A 21,520-nucleotide genomic window follows, 5' to 3' on the forward strand; every position below is an offset into this window, starting at 1 on the left:
ACAGACTCCCTTAATGTTATGCTACATCTATTGCCTTTAGACATTTTGGCCAAACAGTCAGCTGCAACAACGGCTGTGCGGTTGCGCGAGCTTTCGCTGTGGTCGGAAAAAATATACGGTCATAGTTCGGTCCTCAAAGTAATGCCAGATGTGCCTAACGTAGTGGATTACACCCTGGCAAAACCACTTTTCGACTAAAAGTTTGAAACTCTAATTCCCAACATTGAGGCGTGGTGTACACAGACCCCGGGGAATAAAAGATATATAGATTTCTATACTGATGGCTCCAAATTGAATGGACAAGTGGGGTTCGGAGTATATTCTAAAGATCTGGAAATTCGAATAGCGAAAAGATTACCTAATCACTGTAGTGTTTTTCAGGCTGAAATATTGGCAATAAGAGAGGTGGGGAATTGGCTGAGAAGTAATGTTCCAACAAATATTGGCATTAATATATACTCAGACAGTCAACCTGCAATAAAATCCTTGGACTCTGTGTTCCTTAACTCAAAAACGGCCATAGACTGCCGCAAATCTCTCAACGAGATGGCTGAGCAGTACAATATTCACCTAATATGGGTGCCTGGTCATAGGAACATACCAGGGAACTGTGAAGCAGATGTGTTAGCAAGGCTAGGAACTACCTTACATATTCCAGGGGAACTAGAATTTGTTGGTATGCCTCTGGCCACCTGCAAGCTCTTACTGCGTGAGAAGGCTGTTATGATGGCCAATATTCGATGGGAAAATTGCAAGGGTTGTAACGACACCAAGCAAATATGGCCCCATTTAAACTTAAACCGCACACTAGATATGCTAGTGTTCGCAAGGCGTCAGATAGCACTCCTAATATCTGCTATAACGGGTCGCTGCCTGATAGGCGAATTTGCAAAAACTATAGGTGCGAAGTATAATGGCTATTGTATAAGCTGTCATAACGTGGAGGAAAAGGAATCAATTAAACACCTCTTGTGTGAGTGTCCCGCTTTTTGTGTAAGGCGTAAGCGAATTTTAGGAGCATATAGCTTCAGATTACTGGCTGACCTGGAAAACGTTAACTTAAGCAGTTTGTTAATGTTTTTGGAGCAATCTGGTTGGTTCCACAAAAGTAAATAATAGAGAAGGTTCAGTGGTTAAGACTAGAAGTGCCCATATGTAATAGGTACTTTTAGTTAAATGTGGTATCACAATGGACTGAATAGTCTAAGTGAGCCTGAAATTTAATCGGGCTGCCACTTTAACCTAACCTAAACCTATAGTTTTTTGGAAGACAACATTATTGAATTTGGATGGAAAAATATTGTTTAGACCAAGATTCTTTCAAACATATTATATATTGGAAGAAATCAAACATATAAATGTTTGGGCAATACCCAAAAATGTATATGCTTGAAGCAAAATATGTTTGGGAGTATATGTTACAGAAGCGATTTTTTTGAGGGTGTAGGCAACCTACAACCAAATTAAATTGATGTGAATTGAATTTTTATGTGGTATTTAGGTTGAAAGGGTCCTTCTGTGTGTCCACGAAACTTTTGTTTTAATATTATAAACATGACACTACATTTATTTGAATTTTATTATTCTTTTTCCTTTTAGCTTCTGAAGTTGACGAAACCGATGATTCTGATGTTTCTTCAGATTCAGAAGATTGTTATCGGTCTCATGCTTATAAATTAACTCATAATTTTGATGAACTATCTACAACCGGATCTATTACGTCTTCTCTAAATTCCGATGAAAGTTTGAGCAATCCCGAAGCTCTTCTAGTACCAAGCTTATTTCCCCATGTACCACCGTATTTAGCATTTTCGTCAAATGCCAAAAAGGGCCCAGATGTTCCTGCCGATTTATACCGTATATTAAAGTGGAGAGTTACCAACGTTATGCCACGAGTGGTCCGGATGATTTTATCGAATAGTGGAATGCGTTTGCTAAAAAGTAAGATAGTTGATATAAAATAAAACCTCTTTTTACACAAAAATTTACAGAAACAAATGACTGGATGGGTGTTTGGGGCAAGCACATGAAATCGCCATGTTTTAAAACTGTTCGGCCGTATCAGAAAATAAATCATTTGCCCGGTTCATTTAAAATAGGTAGAAAAGACTCGTGTTGGAAAAATCTGGTGCAGCTGATGGCTAAACATGGAAAAAAGGAATTTGGATTTATGCCAAAGTAAGTAACACTAAATTTGTAAACCTTTACACAGCAAATTCTTTGGTTTATTGCAACTAATATTGTTATTCATGTTTTGTGTATCTACTATTTATATTCATATACATAGAGTACACTCGCGGTAACGTGAACTAACTAAAACCAAGAGAGTTCACGTTAGCGAACTTTGAATTTCAGAACAAAAACTAGCCATATTCAAGAGTTTTAGAGGTTCTAGCGTGATAGTCTTCGTTTTGTTATTAGTAATACACCGAAAAAAGTATACTGTTTTTTATGAAAAATTGAACTTTTATGAAAATGAATTGCTAGAATAGCCGACGGCACTTCAGAATAACATTCTCTTCATGTGTACGAATCATCATATGATATGATTCGCCTGAAAATGCAAAATTAAATTAATTGTTAATGGAAACCAATAATAGCAATAATTAGTGTGTGAATACTGTACCTGTAATTGGATCGACCATCTTCAACGTGATATCGTATCCGTCTTGCCCTTGCCATGGGGATGGATTGGGTTAATGGGTCGTTTGGCTGTTGGTGAAGTCCACTTAGGGGCCTTAAACGGCCTTTTTCTGGGTCTGCGGGATTGTTTGGGTTTGACCCTCGTCGAGGTGTTTTTATATTTTTTTTTTTGGTTTTATATTTGTATTTTCATGTGATTCGGAATTTGACTCTATGATGCAGGGAGTGTTTAGGTGACTGTTTGAATGTTGGGGGATGATATAGGGAATATTTTTGGGGGGTTTTACAGGTAGAAATGGTATGACCAATATAGGAAGTAGTCCCTGTAGAAATAACAAGCCATAAAAATAAATTAAATTGATAAATCATTTAACTATTAATAATAACCACACCACCCACCTAAAAACTCCTTTATCATGTAGCAACAAAAAATAAGAAATAATTAGTTTTACCTGATTGGATATTGTAACGCATCGTACTCATTTCTCTCATTTACACGATGCATGATATTGCTTCTACGCTGAACGACAATGACTCGCGATTTAGTTGGATCGCCAACAATACTTGCAGCAACATCATTAACGGTGGGTGCATTGAATCTTTGCACATGTTCACCAGTTGGGGTACAATGCGCTCTTATGACAAATTTGTGCGTATCCGATGCATTCGATCCAATGCTGTTTTAAACATGCTTGCAAATTGTTCAATAATTCGTCTCTTTAACTTTTGTGTTCCCTGTATATTGCACCGCACATTCAACTGATCCACCATCGACGAAATGAAATAAATTTGCAGAAATTGATGCGGTTCATCTAATGTTGGCACCATTGAACCATGCAAATGTTATATTTGTCCTTGTATCTGTATTTGCAATCAATTATTTATTGAAGAAATTCTGTGTAAGTTCTGATCGTCTGGTGTATACGTAGTTGTTAAGTGTAGCAATTCATTGTGTTGGTGTGAGTGATTGGTTATATGTGATGTATCTTTTACCTTGCAAGTCGGCATGAAGCCGCCTTCTCGAATGATATTAGCTCCAAAGGAAGTTATGCGAAAGCAGTTATTGTACTCAAGGATGTGTTGAAGAACAATGATTTCAGTGGCTGTGGTGATGTAAGTAATGGATCCAGTTTGACTTTTCCACTTGCGCAGCACAATCCAGCCGTTTCTCTTTTGAACTTTAACGCATTGCAATATCGGCATATAGTCGTCATAGGTCCAATATCTAAATTTTCATCATCACTGTAGTTCGCAGTGGGATCGTATTGGAATGCCAAGCGATTGTATGGTGCCAATGATCTTTGTGTGCTCACGCGTTGTCTCAATCGGGCATTTTCTCTTATTACATTGTGTCTTTCTTCCCTTAAATTCTGTGAATACGCACCGAAAAAAATTTACTATTTTTTATGAAAAATGAACGAAACCATAGTAAGAATGACCATGATTTGGCGCCAAAGATTTTTTTCATCTAGATAAGTTCATGATTTTCTTATAAATTAGTTCATGTATTGCATCGTATTTTAGTTCATTATTACTAAGCTGTGGCAAGAATATACTTAAACTCATTCAAAATATTCCTGCTATCCGGAAAAATGAACATTTTTTTGGGAAACCTGTATTAAGAAATTGGATTGAAATAAACTGTTTGTCAGTATAATTTTCAAAAAAGTAGAGAAATTGAGGAATTGTACCTTTGATTCCAAGCTTTTATAAAGGGTGGTTAAAATTTCAAGGGTCGATGTTGATTTTGAATAAAACACAAACTATTTAGGAAATTATTGTAATTTTATTTTATTATGATATATTGGTATTACTCAATTATGTACAATTATGAACAAAATATCGGCCAAATGGGCGCCACGACCTCGGTGGCACACCTTCATCCGATGGTCCAAATTTTCGATGACGCTGAGGCATAATGGAGGTTCCATGCCGTTAATGTGCCGAATTATCTCATCCTTTAGCTCTTGAATTGTTGCTGGCTTATCTTCCAAATAACCCCAAAGAAAAAAGTCCAACGGTGTGAAATCACATGATCTTGGCGGCCAATTGACATCGCCATTACGTGAGATAACACGGCCATTGAATTTGTTGCGCAAAAGAGCCATTGTTTCGTTAGATGTGTGGCATGTGGCACCGTCCTGCTGAAACCACATATCGTCCACATCCATATCATCTCACGATAGCGAACACCATTCACAGTAACTGCACTGTTAGAAAAATATGTTTTTTATATGTTCCGATATAAACAAAAAGTGTTTCGGGCACAATTTTTAAACACAATATATTTAAGTGCAAACATGTAATGTTCCTAAACTAACACTAAATGTTTGGGACACATATGTTAATATGTTAGAATATATTATGTTTGGGGCATAAATGTTTTATAAAAATAATATCTGTGAATGTAAACATATATAAATTTACAAATTTCGATTAAACATATATATGTTGTGATATTTTATTCAGAGAGAGAGAGAGAGTATAGAGAAAGAAATAGAGATGGAAACCGGGAGGGTTGACGAAAGATATCAACATAACACAGTGAGAGAATGAAAAGAGAGCTATTTGTATATGTTGTTTCGGAAAACTGTTTTATGATAAGGCCAAAAATTTGATATGCTTAAATCTAAATATTATTTAATTTGAATATTAGAATGAGTATTCGGAGTAAAGAGAATAGACATTCGGAACCAAGAGAATAGACATTTGAAAAAAAAAACAGCGTGTGTTTTCGTCTTGAGAGCAGCATTTTATGTATGTGTGGACATGTGTTTTGTTTATCATTTTCCCAGCGGCGGAATCGAGAAGGACCTTGCGAATTCAGGCATGTTAAATGCATTAAATTGGAAGGAGTTGTGTTTATAAGGCATGCATGTGTACTGATTTTACATTCATCGGAAGCCTTCTAAAATCAGACCTGTATTTAAGCATTGCGATTCATTTACTTTTTTCATTTTATGCACACGGACATTCTCTCTGCCTTCTTTATAGCAAGTTGTATAGCATGGGTGTTAAAATTATATAGCAAGAGAGATGTCTTGTGCTCTCGTTTAAAAGAGAGCTTTAAAATTGTTTACATTCCTATTAATTTATAATTAGAATGCATTTGTAATGCCTTTGGAAGTAAAACGGTTATATCATAGAAATGAATAGGCATGTAATTGCATTGCTTTCCACTTCCAAAAATAAGCTATTAGGAATGCGTAGGATTTCGTGTATGTTAGAGGAATTGTATTTTAACATTTTCTACCCCCAAACAAAAACAAAAATGAAACATAGCAACATTTGAAATGTATAACTATTTATGTCAGAAAATATTTTCATTAATGCCATGTGGATAATAATTTAGCGTACGCCAGTACATGCTATTCGTTAGTTGAATTCTTGATCTGGTAAAGTACGTACGTCTTCCAAATTATAAAGTGTTTCGCATTTGCGATAGTAACCTTAAGTATAAAACTCTAACGGTAAGTCTTTAATTTTATTTTATTATTTTAATTTTTTAATGCATTTTAGTTCTTTCAGATCTTGACAATAAATTTACCGAAACGCAGAAAGAATATAGAGCCCAGACGAATCAAATATAGTGATATCTTGGGGAGTGACTTGACATTTTCTTTATGTTTTTATATATCTCTGAACGCTAACCTTTTTTCATGTTAAAAATAAATAAATTTGAAACAAAAGCATAAAAATTTAATACCGTATTTTTTTATTTATCATAAAGGCATTATTTTGGGAATGTGTATGGAAGGCCTTCCTAAACGAGAACCCGTATAGTGCTACAACATGCCTACAATAGGAAGGACGTGAGAAGTAGTTATATTATCAGTAATTATGTAGGTGTTTTATATACACTCCTGTAAGCCTCCTTCTTTTTGGAGGGCTGGTGAAGGGTCTTTTATGGAAGCTACAAATAAGGCCTTGCCCTCCAATCTCACCCTATGTTAAATGGAAAGGAAGGTGTAATGTCCTAAGCAGGCCTCTGTAATGCTTAGACAGGCCTGGAAGGAGGCCTTCCAACCACATGAACTACGCCGCTGGGTTGGCATTATGGGCACAATTTTTTTTTCTTGGTTCGTTAAAAGAAATCGGAACGTATGCTAATCACTGCTCCACGTGGCCAACAAATGTATGTTTCTGTTAAATAATGTTATGTTTGCATGGGCTCATGGGCGCTGCAAACTATGCTATATAAATGTAACTTATAACGATAATTGTCTATTGGTGACTATAACAGCCCAGTGGTAGTGTGTTGGCTTACAATTTGCATGATTCCCGGTTTGATTCTCCGTCCAGGCGAAAAGTAACATTTAAAAAAATTATAAAATTGAGTAATTTCTTCAACATTATTTGTATTACAGAAAAAGGTGCCAAGAACTAAAAATTTCGTGGAAGTGAAAATTATGTGTGGGAATGAGCACAATCTTCTTGGGGAGAAAATTCTTCCAAGCATATAATATTTTTGGGTTCAAAATGCTTCCAAACATATAATATGTTCACATAAAACAAACATAATAATGTTTCGGCAATATCCAATAATATATGTGCTTCCTGCAAAATATGTTTGGAACATATGTTAGAGAAGCGATTATTTTTGAGGGTGTGCCTGACCGGCCTCATTTTGGAAAAAATACGGCCCGATGATGCCGCCAGCCCATAAACCACACCAAACAGTCACTCTTTGTGGGTGCATTGGTTTTTTTGGACAATCACTCTTGGATTCTCATTCGCCCAAATGCGGCAATTCTTTTTATTGACGTATCCACTGAGGTGAAAATGTGCCTCATCACTGAAGATGATTTTTTTCGAAAATTTATCATCCACTGTTGCTATTTCTTGGAACCATTCTGCCCATTCACGACGTCCATGGTTCAAATTGTAAGTCTGAAATAGAGAAATGTCAAATAAAATTCGGAAAAAAACTTGGCGCTTAGGTGTGGTTCACATTCAACATCGGCCCTGACAATTTAACCACCCTTCACAACTAAGAAATTTTTCGTTCAAAAAAGTCAATTTTCTATAACCACCTGTATTTTATTTCAAAAAATTATTGTTATATTATAGAAAACTATGGCTTATGATATACAATAAAGGAAATATTTTTATTCGTACACGGACGAAAAAGCCTGTTTTTCATATGTTTGGGTGTAAACATATGTTTGGAACTCAAATTTTTAAACACAACATTTTTGAGTGCAAACATATAATGTTCATAAACTAGCATAATATGTTTGGGACATATATGTTAATATGTTAGCACATATTATGTTTGGGACATAAAATGTTTGTAAATATAATATGCTTGGATTCAAACATATATTAATTTAGAAATAGTCCATAAACATATATGTGTTTACACAGAGAGACAAAGTGTATGCTGGAAGTAAAATAATGAAAGTAACCAATTGGCGCATTACAAATATATATACACAAAGAAAATTTCATTAAATATAGGAAAAATACTACGTGTGAATATAAACAAGTATAAATTTACATATTATGAGTAAACATATATATGTTGTGATATAAGACTTCGCCAAAAATTATATATGCTTAAGTAAAATATTAAAATGAGTATTCGGAGAGAAAATTCATTCGGAACCAAGATAAAATATATTTGAAAAAAAGAGCATGAGTTTTGTTTATCATTTTCGCATTACGGGCACAATTTTTTTGTTTCGTCAAAACAAATCGGAACGTAGGACGAGTAAGTCAAAATATTCAAACAAAGGTAATTAAAGGGATCTTCATAAAAACTAACGAAAGGGCACTATACACTGAACAAAAAGCATGTCCGGTTCCAAAGATTGTGTCTCCACTTTAACAATTTTGGTATTGATTCCGAACCAAAGAAGCGGAGAATACAAGTAAGGATGCTTTTAAGACACAATATATGTTAATATGTTAGCACATATTATGTTTGGGACATAAAATGTTTGTAAATATAATATGCTTGGATTCAAACATATATTAATTTAGAAATAGCCCATAAACATATATGTGTTTACATAATCTATAAAATGTCCGTTAAAAACAAGACTTCCAGTAGAAATTATGCTATTTTTCAAGTAAAAAATGTCTTTAAAATAAAGTATTGAAAAACATATCCTATTTTTTTAATGATTTTTGCCTTGTAGTCAAGATGCAAAAATGCAACAAATTTAAAGACAGTTTCATTAATTTTAAAGAATTTTTCTGAATTATTAAAGTCAAGTTGACCGTAGTCCAAAAATTTGTTCTTTCATGTTATGATACCCATTTTTAAGTCAAATCACTTAATTATAACGACAACACGACTTCATTGAAAGTATCGACCTTTGAACATGGAAAAAACTTTATATTAGAGAAATGCGTCTTCTAAGCTAAGCAAAAGTTGTATTCTTATTTTAAGGACAAGAACTCTTTGGCCTCACGACAATATTTTTTCAGTGCACTCTTTTTAGAGTTGTGAAAGTAAAATGAAAACAGGGCGAAACAGTGAAAAATTAAACAGTAAGATCTATAAAAACAAAGATTAGTTCCTCTTTATTAATGAGTAGTCCAAGAGGAGTTGACGGATTTTTCCGAAAATAAAAGCGGGCATTGAGTTCGAGATTTGCCGCTAAAATTATTTCTCATTTTAGCGGAAAAACCAGAATAACATTACAACTGTTTCCGGTAAATTGTATTATAACATGGTGGGCAAAAATCCAAAGCAACAATTGAATAAGTTTATTTTCTTAAAAAGAAATTATTAAAGAAAAGTAAAAGGGTAAACATGGTCATTTTAACGCGATAATACCAATTTATACCGGCCTTAAGAATTAAATTAAGTACAAAATTATTCGTTAATAAAAATTCATATTTATTTGTATTTCTAAATTAATGGTGTTACATGCTAGCAAACAATTGTTCACACCAAAATAAATTTATGTGCTGTTGTAAAATTACTGTTTAGAATTTAAATATAATGTGTTTTTGAATGGTTATCGTTAACCTTAGGATTCGATGGAAAAATATTTTTATATACTCGAATTCGCGTTCTTCTTTTGTAAGAGTTTTTGAATTTCTTCGAAAATTTTAAACTTGTATACAAAAACCTTTATTTGTTACACAATTTTTATTTTTCCAATAAAAAAATAATATTTGATTTGAACGTAGTCCATTTCGTTTATATCAAGCGTTTTTCTTTTCTGACTTTAAGTCTTTTATAAAACACACTTTACAATTTCGTAGTAAAAATTTAATATAATAGTATGTAATGCTGAACACCTTTTCGGGAACTTCCGAACGAATCTGGAATATATGTTAAAAAATATATTTAAAAAAAATGGTGTTGGTCGAAGCAGGGATCGAACCCAGGACCCCTGTCACGCAAGGCGGACGACCAACCACTGCTCCACGCTGCCAACAAATGTATGTTTAACAATGTTATGTTGTTAAACAATGTTATGTTTGCATCGGCTCGTGGGCGCCGCAAGCTATGCTATATAAATATAACTTGTAACGATAATTATCTCTTGATGACCATAACAGCTACGTAGCCCAGTGGTTAATGTGCTGGATTACAAACTGTGTGGTCCGCTGTTCGAATCCCCGTCCGGCAAAAGGTAAAATTGAAAAAAAAAAATATAAAATTTTATAATTTCTTCTACAATGTTTGTATTACAGAAAAAGGTGCTAAGAACTAAAAAAACGCATGGAAGTGAAAAAAATGTGAGGCAATATACAATTAGGCAGAAAAAAAATTTTGAGCACAATATTCTTCGGGAGAAAATTCTTCTCAGCATATAATATTTTTGGGTCCAAAATGCCTCCAAACATATTATATGTTCACATAATAACATATAGTTTTTTGGAAGACAACATTATTGAATTTGGATGGAAAAATACAAAATGCTTGGAAATTAGACCACCCAAACCTATTATATTGCTTAGACCAATATGCTTTCAAACATATTATATATTGGAAGAAATCAAACATATAAATGTTGGGGCAATACCCAAAAATTTATATGCTTGAAGCAAAATATGTTTGGGAGTATATGTTACAGAATCGATTTTTTTTGAGGGTGTACGTTGGATGCAGTTACTTGTCGGTAGTTAGTAATTGCTTCTTCAAACGAGTAATATTCTATATTATTAGGACTAAACTAATTAATTTAAATTTCCATGTTTTCTATCCATATGAAAGATATATGTGGCATAAGTTGCTATATTCATTGAATTGTTGTCCAATTTCATCGATTTTGGCTAACTTTTGTTGGGCGGATTTGTCTTATAAGCATCTGAAATTGCAAAGTTATACAAAATATAAGAAAAATATTATCAAATTTTATCGTACATATTGATTTTTAACTTACGGGTTTCAAGAGTATTTCCTAGATCTAATACGCCCTCAAAAAAATCGCTTCTTTAACATATGTTCCAAACATATTTTGCAGGAAGCACATATATTATTGGATACTGCCGAAACATTAATATGTTTGTTTTGTGTGAACATATTATATGTTTGGAAGCATTTTGAGCCCAAAAATATTATATGCTTGGAAGAACTTTTCCCAAAGACGATTGTGCTCATTGCCTAACATACTCGTAATTTTCACTTCCATGAAATATTTTAGTTCTTGGCACATTTTTTTGTAATACAAATAATGTTGAAGAAATTATTCACTTTTATAAATTTTTTAAATTTGACCTTTCGCCTGCACGGAGAATCGAACCGAGGACCATACAGTTTGTAAGCCAACACACTATCCACTGGACTACGTAGCTGTTATAGTCACCAGTAGATAATTATCGTTATAAGTTACATTTATATAGCATAGTTTGCAGCGCCCACGAGCCCATGAAAACATAACATTATTTAACAGAAACATACATTTGTTTGCCACGTGGAGCAGTGGTTAGCATGTCTGCCTTGCATGCAAAGGGTCGTGGGTTCAATCCCTGCTCCGACCGAACAATTTTTTTTTTTTTTTTTTTTTAATTTACACATTTATATTTATACTATATTAAATTTTTATAATGAAACTTCGAAATGTGGGTTATTAAAGATTTATAGTCAGTAACAGTGCTTGATATAAACGAAATTGACTATTTTTTGGATAAAATATTATTTATTTATTGCAAAAATAACAATTTTGTAACAAAAAACTGTTTTTGGTACAAAACTTTAAAATTTGGAAGGAATTCAAAATCTCTAACAAAAGAAGAACGTGGAGTCGAGTATAATAATACATAAATAATTTTATAATATAAACATAAATTTAGTTAGGCGTGAACAGTTTTTTACTACACGGACGAAAAAGATTGTTTTTCATATGTTTGGGTATAAACATTATATGTTTGGAACTCAAATTTTTAAACGCAATATTTTTGAGTGCAAACATATAATGTTCATAAACTAGAATAATATGTTTGGGACATATATGTTAATATGTTAGAACATATTATGTTTGGGACATAAAATGTTTGTAAATATAATATGCTTGGATGCAAACATATATTAATTTAGAAATAGCCCATAAACATATATGTGTTTACAAAGAGAGACAAAGTGTATGCTGGAAGTAAAATAATGAAAGTAACCAATTGGCGCATTACAAATATATATACACAAAGAAAATTTCATTAAATATAGGAAAAATACTATGTGTGAATATAAACAATTATGAATTTACATATTATGAGTAAAAATATATATGTTGTGATATAAGACTTCGCCAAAAATTTTATATGCTTAAGTAAAATATTAAAATGAGTATTCGGAGAGAAAATTCATTCGGAACCATGATAAAATATATTTGAAAAAAAGAGCATGAGTTTTGTTTATCATTTTCGCATTACGCACTGAAAAAAAAGAATGCCCGGTTCCAAAGATTTTGTCTTTACTTTAAAAATTTTGGTATTGATTCCGAGCCAAAGAAGCGGAGTATACAAGTAAGGATACTCTTAAGACACTATTCTCTTTTAAATTTGGGTTTTGTGTACTTGCTTCTAGCCCTACCAACATTTTTTTGAATTTGGGGCGCTTCTGAGAATCCCCACTACGTCGAAAACAATCGTATACGACATCAAAAACTCGTCGGAAAAGCGCCGTCACTATTGAGAAGTTGTACCACGCCAAGTTACTACGAAAAAGTTTCTCATCAGTGCAATTATTAGGTGCCTATTTAGATCAATTTCGAAGGACGCCAATAAGAACCCCTGCAAACTATCAGAAAAGTGCATTTTAAGGTAATTGTAGAAGAATCATTGTGGTCAAGTAAAACACGATTGTGTAGATGTTTATTGATTTGATTAAACATTTATAATTTCTTATAAATATAACATTTTTCGGTTTATCTCATCACATTTAACATAATTTTTTGCATTAATAAAAGAATGATGTTGAGTTTTAAGTAGCAAGTTACATATTGCAGCGTCTATCAGCCAGTTTGTTTATTTTCGATGGAGACAGCGTGCCTGGAAAAATATTTGAAAAACGATCACTTTATTCTATTTGGAAAGTCGAAAATTGTTCACCATATACCTTTCACAATTTTAAGCGTAATATCTATGTTTTCAGAATGCTTTTTGATATGCTTCCCCCATCACAGTTCGCGATGGTTGTGGTGACATTTACGAGTCTGTGGTAGCGATGAGGATGAAATGGAACTTTGAAATGCTGGCAGGGAGGAAACAGATTTTAATTTTTCGCTTTTTCAGCTTTTTTGTTCATATGCTATCAAAGTCCTTTAAAAGCAAGTTAACGACAACTTTATTTTCCAAATTAACTTCGAGTAGAAATTATGCTATGTTCCAAGTAAAAACGTCTTTTAAATAAAGTGTTGAAAATATTTGAACGATTTTTTGCTTTGTTGTCAAGATGCAAAAAGACAACAAATTTAAAGACAATTTCATTAAATTTTAAGAATTTTTCTGAATTATCAAAGTCATGTTGACCTTAGGTGAAACATTATTTCTTTCATGTTGTGATACTCATTTTTAAGTGAAATCGCTTAACTATAAGGACAATACGACTTCACTGAAAAGTTTATCGACTTTTGGACAAGGAAAAAAACTTTATATTAGAGAAATGCTTCTTCTATGCTAAGCAACATTTGTATTCGTATTTTAAAGACATGAAATCTTTGATCTCACGACAATATTTTTTTCAGTGCGGGCACAATTTTTTTGTTTCGTCAAAACAAATCGGAACGTAGGACGAGTAAGTCAAAATATTCAAACAAAGGTAATTAAAGGGATCTTCATAAAAACTAACGAAAGGGCACTTTTAAGACACAATTCTCTTTTAAATGGGGTTTTGCTTTTTTTCATATGCTATAAAATGTCCGTTAAAAACAAGACTTCCAGTAGAAATTATGCTATGTTTCAAGTAAAAAATGTCTTTAAAATAAAGTATTAAAAAACATATCCTATTTTTGAATGATTTTTGCCTTGTAGTCAAGATGCAAAAATGCAACAAATTTAAAGACAGTTTCATTAATTTTAAAGAATTTTTCTGAATTATTAAAGTCAAGTTGACCTTAGTCGAAAATTTGTTCTTTCATGTTATGATACCCATTTTTAAGTCAAATCACTTAATTATAACACGACAACACGACTTCATTGAAAGTATCGACCTTTGAAGATCTATAAAAACAAAGATTAGTTCCTCTTTATTAATGAGTAGTCCAAGAGGAGTTGACGGATTTTTTCGAAAATAAAAGTGCGCATTGAGTTCGAGTTTTGCCGCTAAAATTATTTCTCATTTTAGCGGCAAAACCAGAATAACATTACAACTTTTTCCGGTAAATTGTATTATAACATGGTGGGGAAAGATCCAAAACAACAATTGAATAAGTTTATTTTCTTTAAAAGAGATTATTAAAGAAAAGTAAAAGGGTAAACATGGCCATTTTAACGTGATAATGTCAATTTATACCGGCCTTAAGAATTAAATTATGTACAAAATTATTCGTTAATAAAAATTCATATTTATTTGTATTTCTAAATTAATGGTGTTACATGCTAGCAAACAATTGTTCACACCAAAATAAATTTATGTGCTGTTTTAAAATTACTGTTTAGAATTTAAATATAATGTGCTTTTGAATGGTTATCGTTAACCTTAGGATTCGATGGAAAAATATTTATATATACTCGAATTCACGTTCTTCTTTTGTAAGAGTTTTTGAATTTCTTCGAAAATTTAAAACTTGTATACAAAAACCTTTATTTGTTACACAATTTTTATTGTTGCAATAAAAAATAATATTTGATTTGAACTCAGTCCATTTCGTTTATATCAAGCACTTTTCTTTTCTGACTTTAAGTCTTTTATAAAACACACTTTACAATTTCGTAGTAAAAATTTAATATAATAGTATGTAATGCTGAACACCTTTTCGGGAACTTCCGAACGTATCTGGAATATATGTTAAAAAATATATTAAAAAAAATGGTGTTGGTCGAAGCAGGGATCGAACCCAGGTACCCTGTCACGCAAGGCGGACGACCAACCACTGCTCCACGCTGCCAACAAATGTATGTTGTTAAACAATGTATGTAATGTAATGTAATGTTGTTAAACAATGTTATGTTTGCATCGGCTCGTGGGCGCCGCAAGCAATGCTATATAAATATAAATATAACTTATAACGATAATTATCTCTTGATGACCATAACAGCTACGTAGGCCAGTGGTTAGTGTGCTGGCTTACAAACTGTGTGGTCCGCTGTTCGAATCCCCGTCCGGCAAAAGGTAAAATTAAAAAAATTATAAAATATAATAATTTCTTCTAAAATGTTTGTATTACAGAAAAAGGTGCTAAAAACTCGTGGAAGTGAGAAAAATGTGAGGGAATATATACAATTAGGCAGAAAAAAAATTTGAGCACAATCTTCTTTGGGAGAAAATTCTTCTAAGCATATAATATTTTTGGGTTCAAAATGTTTCCAAACATATTATATGTTCACATAAGAACATATAGTTTTTTTTGGAAGACAACATTATTGAATTTGGATGGAAAAATACAAAATATTTGGAACTTAGACTACCCAAACATATTATATTGTTTAGACCAATATGCTTTCAAACATATTATATATTGGAAGAAATCAAACATATAAATGTTTGGGCAATACCCAAAAATTTATATGCTTGAAGCAAATGTAGCATACAACGTTCTAGGAATAGTGGCAAGTCTGCTCTGAACCAATATGTAGTGGCACGCATCTGGTATCCGGCCTCTGCTCGTCGGCTATCGGTGGGGTTCATAAACTAACTACTAAGTTCAGTATACGCCAGAAGACCACAGAATAATCATTACTTAAAATATGCGTGCGATAAAATAAGATAGATAGGATGGAAAGAACCGGGAAAAATTAAGAAAACTCGATGCTAAGCAGATGTGTGGATGTTGACATCTGATATTACCCCTCCCAACCTTGACCATGAGCCGTATGCAATGAATTTAGACATGGTCCCAAACAACCTTCAACCCATCTCCCAGTTAGGAAATCAAAAAAATATATATTTAGTGCTCCATATTCATTTATTCAACCGAATAATTCAAAGGAAACATTTCATCTTAAAATCAAGGCAACTTGCAAAGGAATTCAAGTAATATTTCGAAATAATCCCAAAAGCGTTTAATACGAAACGAAATTTAAAAAAAAACTGAATTATACCAATACAAAATTTCCTTAACACTAATCATTATGTTCCTAATATTCTATTTTATCCCAAAAAAAATGCAAATGCAAAGCAAATAAAAACAGAATAATACACTATTGATATGCAGAGATCGGTTATTTCACGAGTAATTACAGAAACAAAATAGCTGAAAAAGAATATATCCAGTTCGGATATCATGGTATATATATAAATATGTATATGTATATGAGTGGTTAAATATATTTGTACCGCGAAAAGTCCAATAATATTCAAAGATAAACCGAAATAATATTTAATAAAAAAAAAAGCAAATTAAACCAAAACCAGATTTAAATTAATTTTTAACTTTTACTTTTACTAATTTTTAGGTTTTCCGAAAATGTAAAATAACAAAAAAACGAAAAAAATCAAGTTTAAGCAAAATATAAAATTATTTTTTTTTTTTTCAACACCATAGGATTCGATAGCAAAACCCTCCCTCACACTAGGGCTTAGGATCAAGATATTGAATCTCAATTTCCAAGATACGCGTTCTTTTAAATTGTCGAATCATAAAAAAACGAGAAAATCCGAAAATTAAAGAAAATTAATTTTCACTCAACTGAGCCGGGATTCGATAGTGTGGCTTTATACGTCCATACAACAACAACAATACAAGATACACTTTACATATAATCAAAATCAAAACTTTGTCACCATTATCGAGATCTTATATCAATCACTGCTATTTTTACTTTAAAAATCATATAAAACAATTTTTAATAAGATAAAAATGCGTTACTTTGCACAAAAGAAAAAAAATCACATCACCCAAACCGGGCTCGAACCTACGACCTCACGATTACAAGCCGCGAGTCTTACCACTAGGCTAACTAATGACTTATGGGTGGTTCGCCAAATGCACAATTATAATGAGTGGCAAATACTGTTTTTAATTACACTAAAATATATATTCACCACACCATCATAAAAGTCCGTAATAAATAATATTTGATTTTATATAAATAAAAAAAAAAGTATTAATTTTATTAATTAACAAAAAAACATCATAAAAAAAAATAAAACCAAGAGGAAATTAAAAATAAGGAAATTGAAAATAAAAAAAAATTAAATGACCGAAAGCGGGCTCGATCCCCCAACCTTATGGTTGGAAGTCGCGAGTGCTCTCACTGGGCTATCAACTGATTTTTGATTGATTGGAAAAATAACTACGTGAGCGTTGGATGACTTTTGATCGTGGTTACGTGTAAAAAGATATTCACCTACACACCAAACATCAATATTAGGAGAAAATTCCCCTTCTTGGTGACTTTGCAAAATAATGATTTTTGTTGCAAAACTAAAACCAGGGTTTTGATGGTTGGTAATGCCGGGAATATGTATAGGAAAAGGAAATAAATGACTTACTACTTATTGGTTCCAACGTTGAAGGATCCTTCATGGGATATCCGGTAAATCACTAAATTTTTGAATTTGGTTTATATTGATGTTGTAAATTACGGAATATAATTGTCTTTAATTGTCTTTGTGGTTTTTGGTTGATTTTAAATAATCAATTTACGACCGATTTTCACTCACATACATACGAAACCGAAACGATTTAAAAACACGATATCTGCATATTTACAAAACTTTAATTAAAAAAAATTAAAATAACTACTTTTAAACTAAAAACTTTCCGGATTCAATTCAAATTTAATGTCTTTGTTTTACTTTAAACCGGACAGCAAAAACTATAAAAACTGTAGCGAACACTTTTCTTTTCACACAATCACTCCACAATATTCGTGGTTCGATCTGGACCAGCCAATAAATCTATGGTATCCTCAGGAGAAAATAATAAAGATCATATAGGGGTCAATTCGGAAAATGTTGCGGGTTTTTCGCTGAGGGTTGCCCGTACCCATGCAGAGTGCTTCCAAGTCGGATATGCCCAAGGAAAATTCAAAAAATAGGATGCCTAAAACACAAACAAGGTTTCCAAAAATAAGCATCGATGCTTGGATGGGACGAAACCAATACATGTATATTACCTTTTAGCGAAATAAAACAGCTTATGGTTTTCCTGCGCTCCTGGTATGGAAAAATGGTAAACCCGGTAAAATCAGGATAATTCTGTCCTGGCCCAAATCACAGGCGGGTGAAATGACTATTGGAGGCCAAAATACAGGAGAAATGCCACCGAATATCCCCTGGGAAAAATCCAAAAACCAAGGAATGTCCACAAATAGAAGAAATTTCGTCCAAATCCAATTTATCTCGTCCTAATTAATAACATACAAGTTTTCAATCCAAAGAACAAAGCACAGTCAATTCTTTTATATTCATACTTACAAAATGAAAATACAAATTTTTAGTTCAGGATACAAAAAATTTAAATGTTCGCTGCGCTGTCCGATTTCAAATTGAACAATTGACGAGATAAACTGAGAATTTGGGCAAAAGAACTCCTATTTATAGCAAGAGAACGCAATGGAAAGCCAGCGTTAGTAGGCTGGATTTTTCCAAAAAAATGTTGGAAAATTCCTGCTATTTCGAAATTGGCATGAACACCCACAAATCCAAAAAAAAAGAAAAACATATTCAAGAAACGCGATCAATAAATCAAGCTAGCAATTCTAGCGTTGTCAATAGAGGGAATCACTATGAAAATAGTCAAGTCGTCCTTCAAGCTTTCGATAGCCCAGTGGACAACAACTTCTGCTATGGTCACACACGCCCAGGTTCGCATCCTGGCAAAAACTCATTTCAGGCTACTATTTTTTTTATTTTATTTTATTTTATTTTACTTTATTTCATTTTATTTTATTTTATTTCATTTTATTTTATTTCATTTCTCCGAAAATATACTTAATTTACATCTATCTCATTCTGTAACACTACCTTCAACCTGCGTCTACCATATCGTAGACTAAGTTTTAAGTACTATTCAAATCCAAGCTTTATTTATGAAATCATAAAACCAATATTATAACTAAATTATTCGAATTACATGAAAGTGTAACAAAATGAATCCAAGTGCTACAAGCGACCCTACACAAAATACATTTGGGAGTATATGTTACAGAAGCGATTTTTTTTGAGGGTGTAGCATTTAACACCATCGCTGTAAAATGCCTTTTATTTTTCTTTAATAATTCATTTTAAAGAAAAAAACTTTTTAAATTGTTTTAGCTGCAAAACTCGAACTTAATGCCCGCTTTTATATTTGAAGGTGTCCGTCAACTCCTCGTGGACTACTTATTAATAAAGAGGAACAAAACTTTGTTTTTTTACTTTTTACTGTGTAATTTTTCACTATTTCGCCTTATTTCGTTCTACTGTCCCAACTCTAAAAAGAGTATAGTGCCCTTTCGAAAGAAAAAAATTGTGCCCATAATGCCAAAATGATAAACAAAACACATGTCCACACATATATAAAATGCTTCTCTCAAGGCGAAAACATATGCTGTTTATTTGTCTATTCTCTTGGTTCCGAATGTCTATTCTCTTTATTCAAATTAAATAATATATAGACTTAAGCATATCAAATTTTTGGCCTTACCATAAAACAGTTTTCCGAAACAACATACAGGCGGTTTCACATAAATCGTTTTCTTTTGATTCTTTCGCTGTGTTATGTTGATATCTTTCGTCAACTCTCCCGGATTCCATCTCTATTTGTTTCTGTTTGTTTGTAAATTTATATATGTTTGCATTCACACATATGATTTTGTATGAAACATTCATGGCCCAAACATAATATATTCTAACATATTAACATAGATGTCCCAAACATTTTGTGTTAGTTTAGGAACATTACATGTTTACACTTAGATATATTGTGTTTTAAAATTGTGCCCGAAACACATTTTGTTTATATCGGAACATATGAAAAACATATTTTTCTAACAGTGTAAGGATATCAGCTTAGTTAGCATTAATCAGTAAGAATATTCCAAAAAATTACCATTACAAGGCCTGTCTACCTGCAAGTGAAAATAATTATTTTAATAAATTGAAATTTTGTTTTTATTAAAAACGGACAAAATACACTCAAAAAAAACTCTCTATTTCACTAACTCTCTCTCTATTTCACTAAAGCCAATTTAACTTTCGTTTAGTGCATGGAATTATTAAGTTTGGACAAAGTTTCCTCTACTCTAATAATTTTTTGTGTATGTTAAATTAACTAAAACCGAGGAAAAAAATACACAAATGAAGGATAAAGATTAACTAAATTCCTGTCTTCCACAAAATAGTTCAATATTTCTTTAAATTTGTAAATTTTACTACAAATACGTTCATCATGAACTTCGTATGTCACTAAAGACATTCTTGTAATTTTGAACTCCAATTTTTTCCTTCAAACTACAAAATTTTCTTTAACAAGTGAAAAAACTTAATTATGTCTAATAAATTTTCTTGAATTTGTCGAAAAATATTAACTTGTTTTTATGACATCGGCCAGCGTTTGTTATACTGTTTAGTTAAAATTTTCTAAAATTAACCAAAATTTTTCTTCCTGATGGGTTCACTGTTTTTTCAGTGTACCGTTTATAGAAAAACTTACCACATTGAAAAATCAATCCAGTAGGTACATTATTGGAATCATATCCACGGACTAATGGGACGTTATTGAAATTATTCTCAGAATATATTTGAAATAAAAAATATAATAAAATTAGACATAATTTCCACTTGTCAGTATAGCATTTAGTATTTAAGGTGGATATTAAGTTCGAGTTTAGCGGCTAAAATCGCAATTTTCATGATAAGTTTTCTTTAATAATCCATTATAAAACAATATGTTTGGTACATATGTGCCAAACATATTTTGCAGGAAGCACATATATTATTGGATACTGCCGAAACATTAACATATTTGTTTTATGTGAACATATTATATGTTTGGAAGCATTTTGAGCCCAAAAATATTATATGCTTGGAAGAATTTTCCCAAAGACGATTGTGCTCATTCCCTAACATACTCGTAATTCTCACTTCCACGAAATATTTTAGTTCTTGGCACCTTTTTCTGTAATACAAATAATGTTGAAGAAATTATTCACTTTTATAAATTATTTAAATTTTACCTTTCGCCTGCACGGAGAATCTAACCGAGGACCTACGTAGCTGTTATAGTCACCAGCAGATAAATATCGTTATAAGTTACATTTATATAGCATAGTTTGCAGCGCCCACGAGCCCATGCAAACATAATATTATTTAACAGAAACATACATTTGT

The 21,520-nt window shown here is 32.3% G+C and overlaps 1 protein-coding gene and 2 long non-coding RNA genes across 12 annotated transcripts in view; 2 read left to right on the forward strand and 1 right to left on the reverse strand.

The window, feature by feature from the left end:
• The window catches only part of TTLL4A (Tubulin tyrosine ligase-like 4A), a 673,269-nt gene that overhangs the window by 377,160 nt on the left and 274,589 nt on the right, over positions 1–21,520 (forward strand). For all 10 annotated transcript variants that reach the window (XR_012719464.1, XR_012719465.1, XR_012719467.1 and 7 more), the window contains 2 exons: positions 1,600–1,941; positions 1,992–2,178. Coding sequence is in view for 5 of the 10 variants with exons in the window: in XM_075295709.1 (XP_075151824.1) it covers positions 1,600–1,941; positions 1,992–2,178 (529 nt within the window). In the remaining 5 variants the exon portion in view is untranslated. The remainder of the gene's footprint in view (positions 1–1,599; positions 1,942–1,991; positions 2,179–21,520) is intronic.
• LOC142223478 (uncharacterized) lies at positions 5,714–6,346 on the forward strand. The gene is made up of 2 exons (XR_012718750.1): positions 5,714–6,113; positions 6,172–6,346. It is a non-coding gene; the product is annotated as an uncharacterized LOC142223478 (long non-coding RNA).
• LOC142223479 (uncharacterized) lies at positions 17,960–18,400 on the reverse strand. Its single transcript, XR_012718751.1, has 2 exons — positions 18,325–18,400; positions 17,960–18,251 (listed from the first exon to the last, which is right to left on the reverse strand). It is a non-coding gene; the product is annotated as an uncharacterized LOC142223479 (long non-coding RNA).

Source organism: Haematobia irritans, chromosome 2, assembly GCF_050003625.1.
Source record: "Haematobia irritans isolate KBUSLIRL chromosome 2, ASM5000362v1, whole genome shotgun sequence".
NCBI lineage: Eukaryota > Metazoa > Arthropoda > Insecta > Diptera > Muscidae > Haematobia > Haematobia irritans.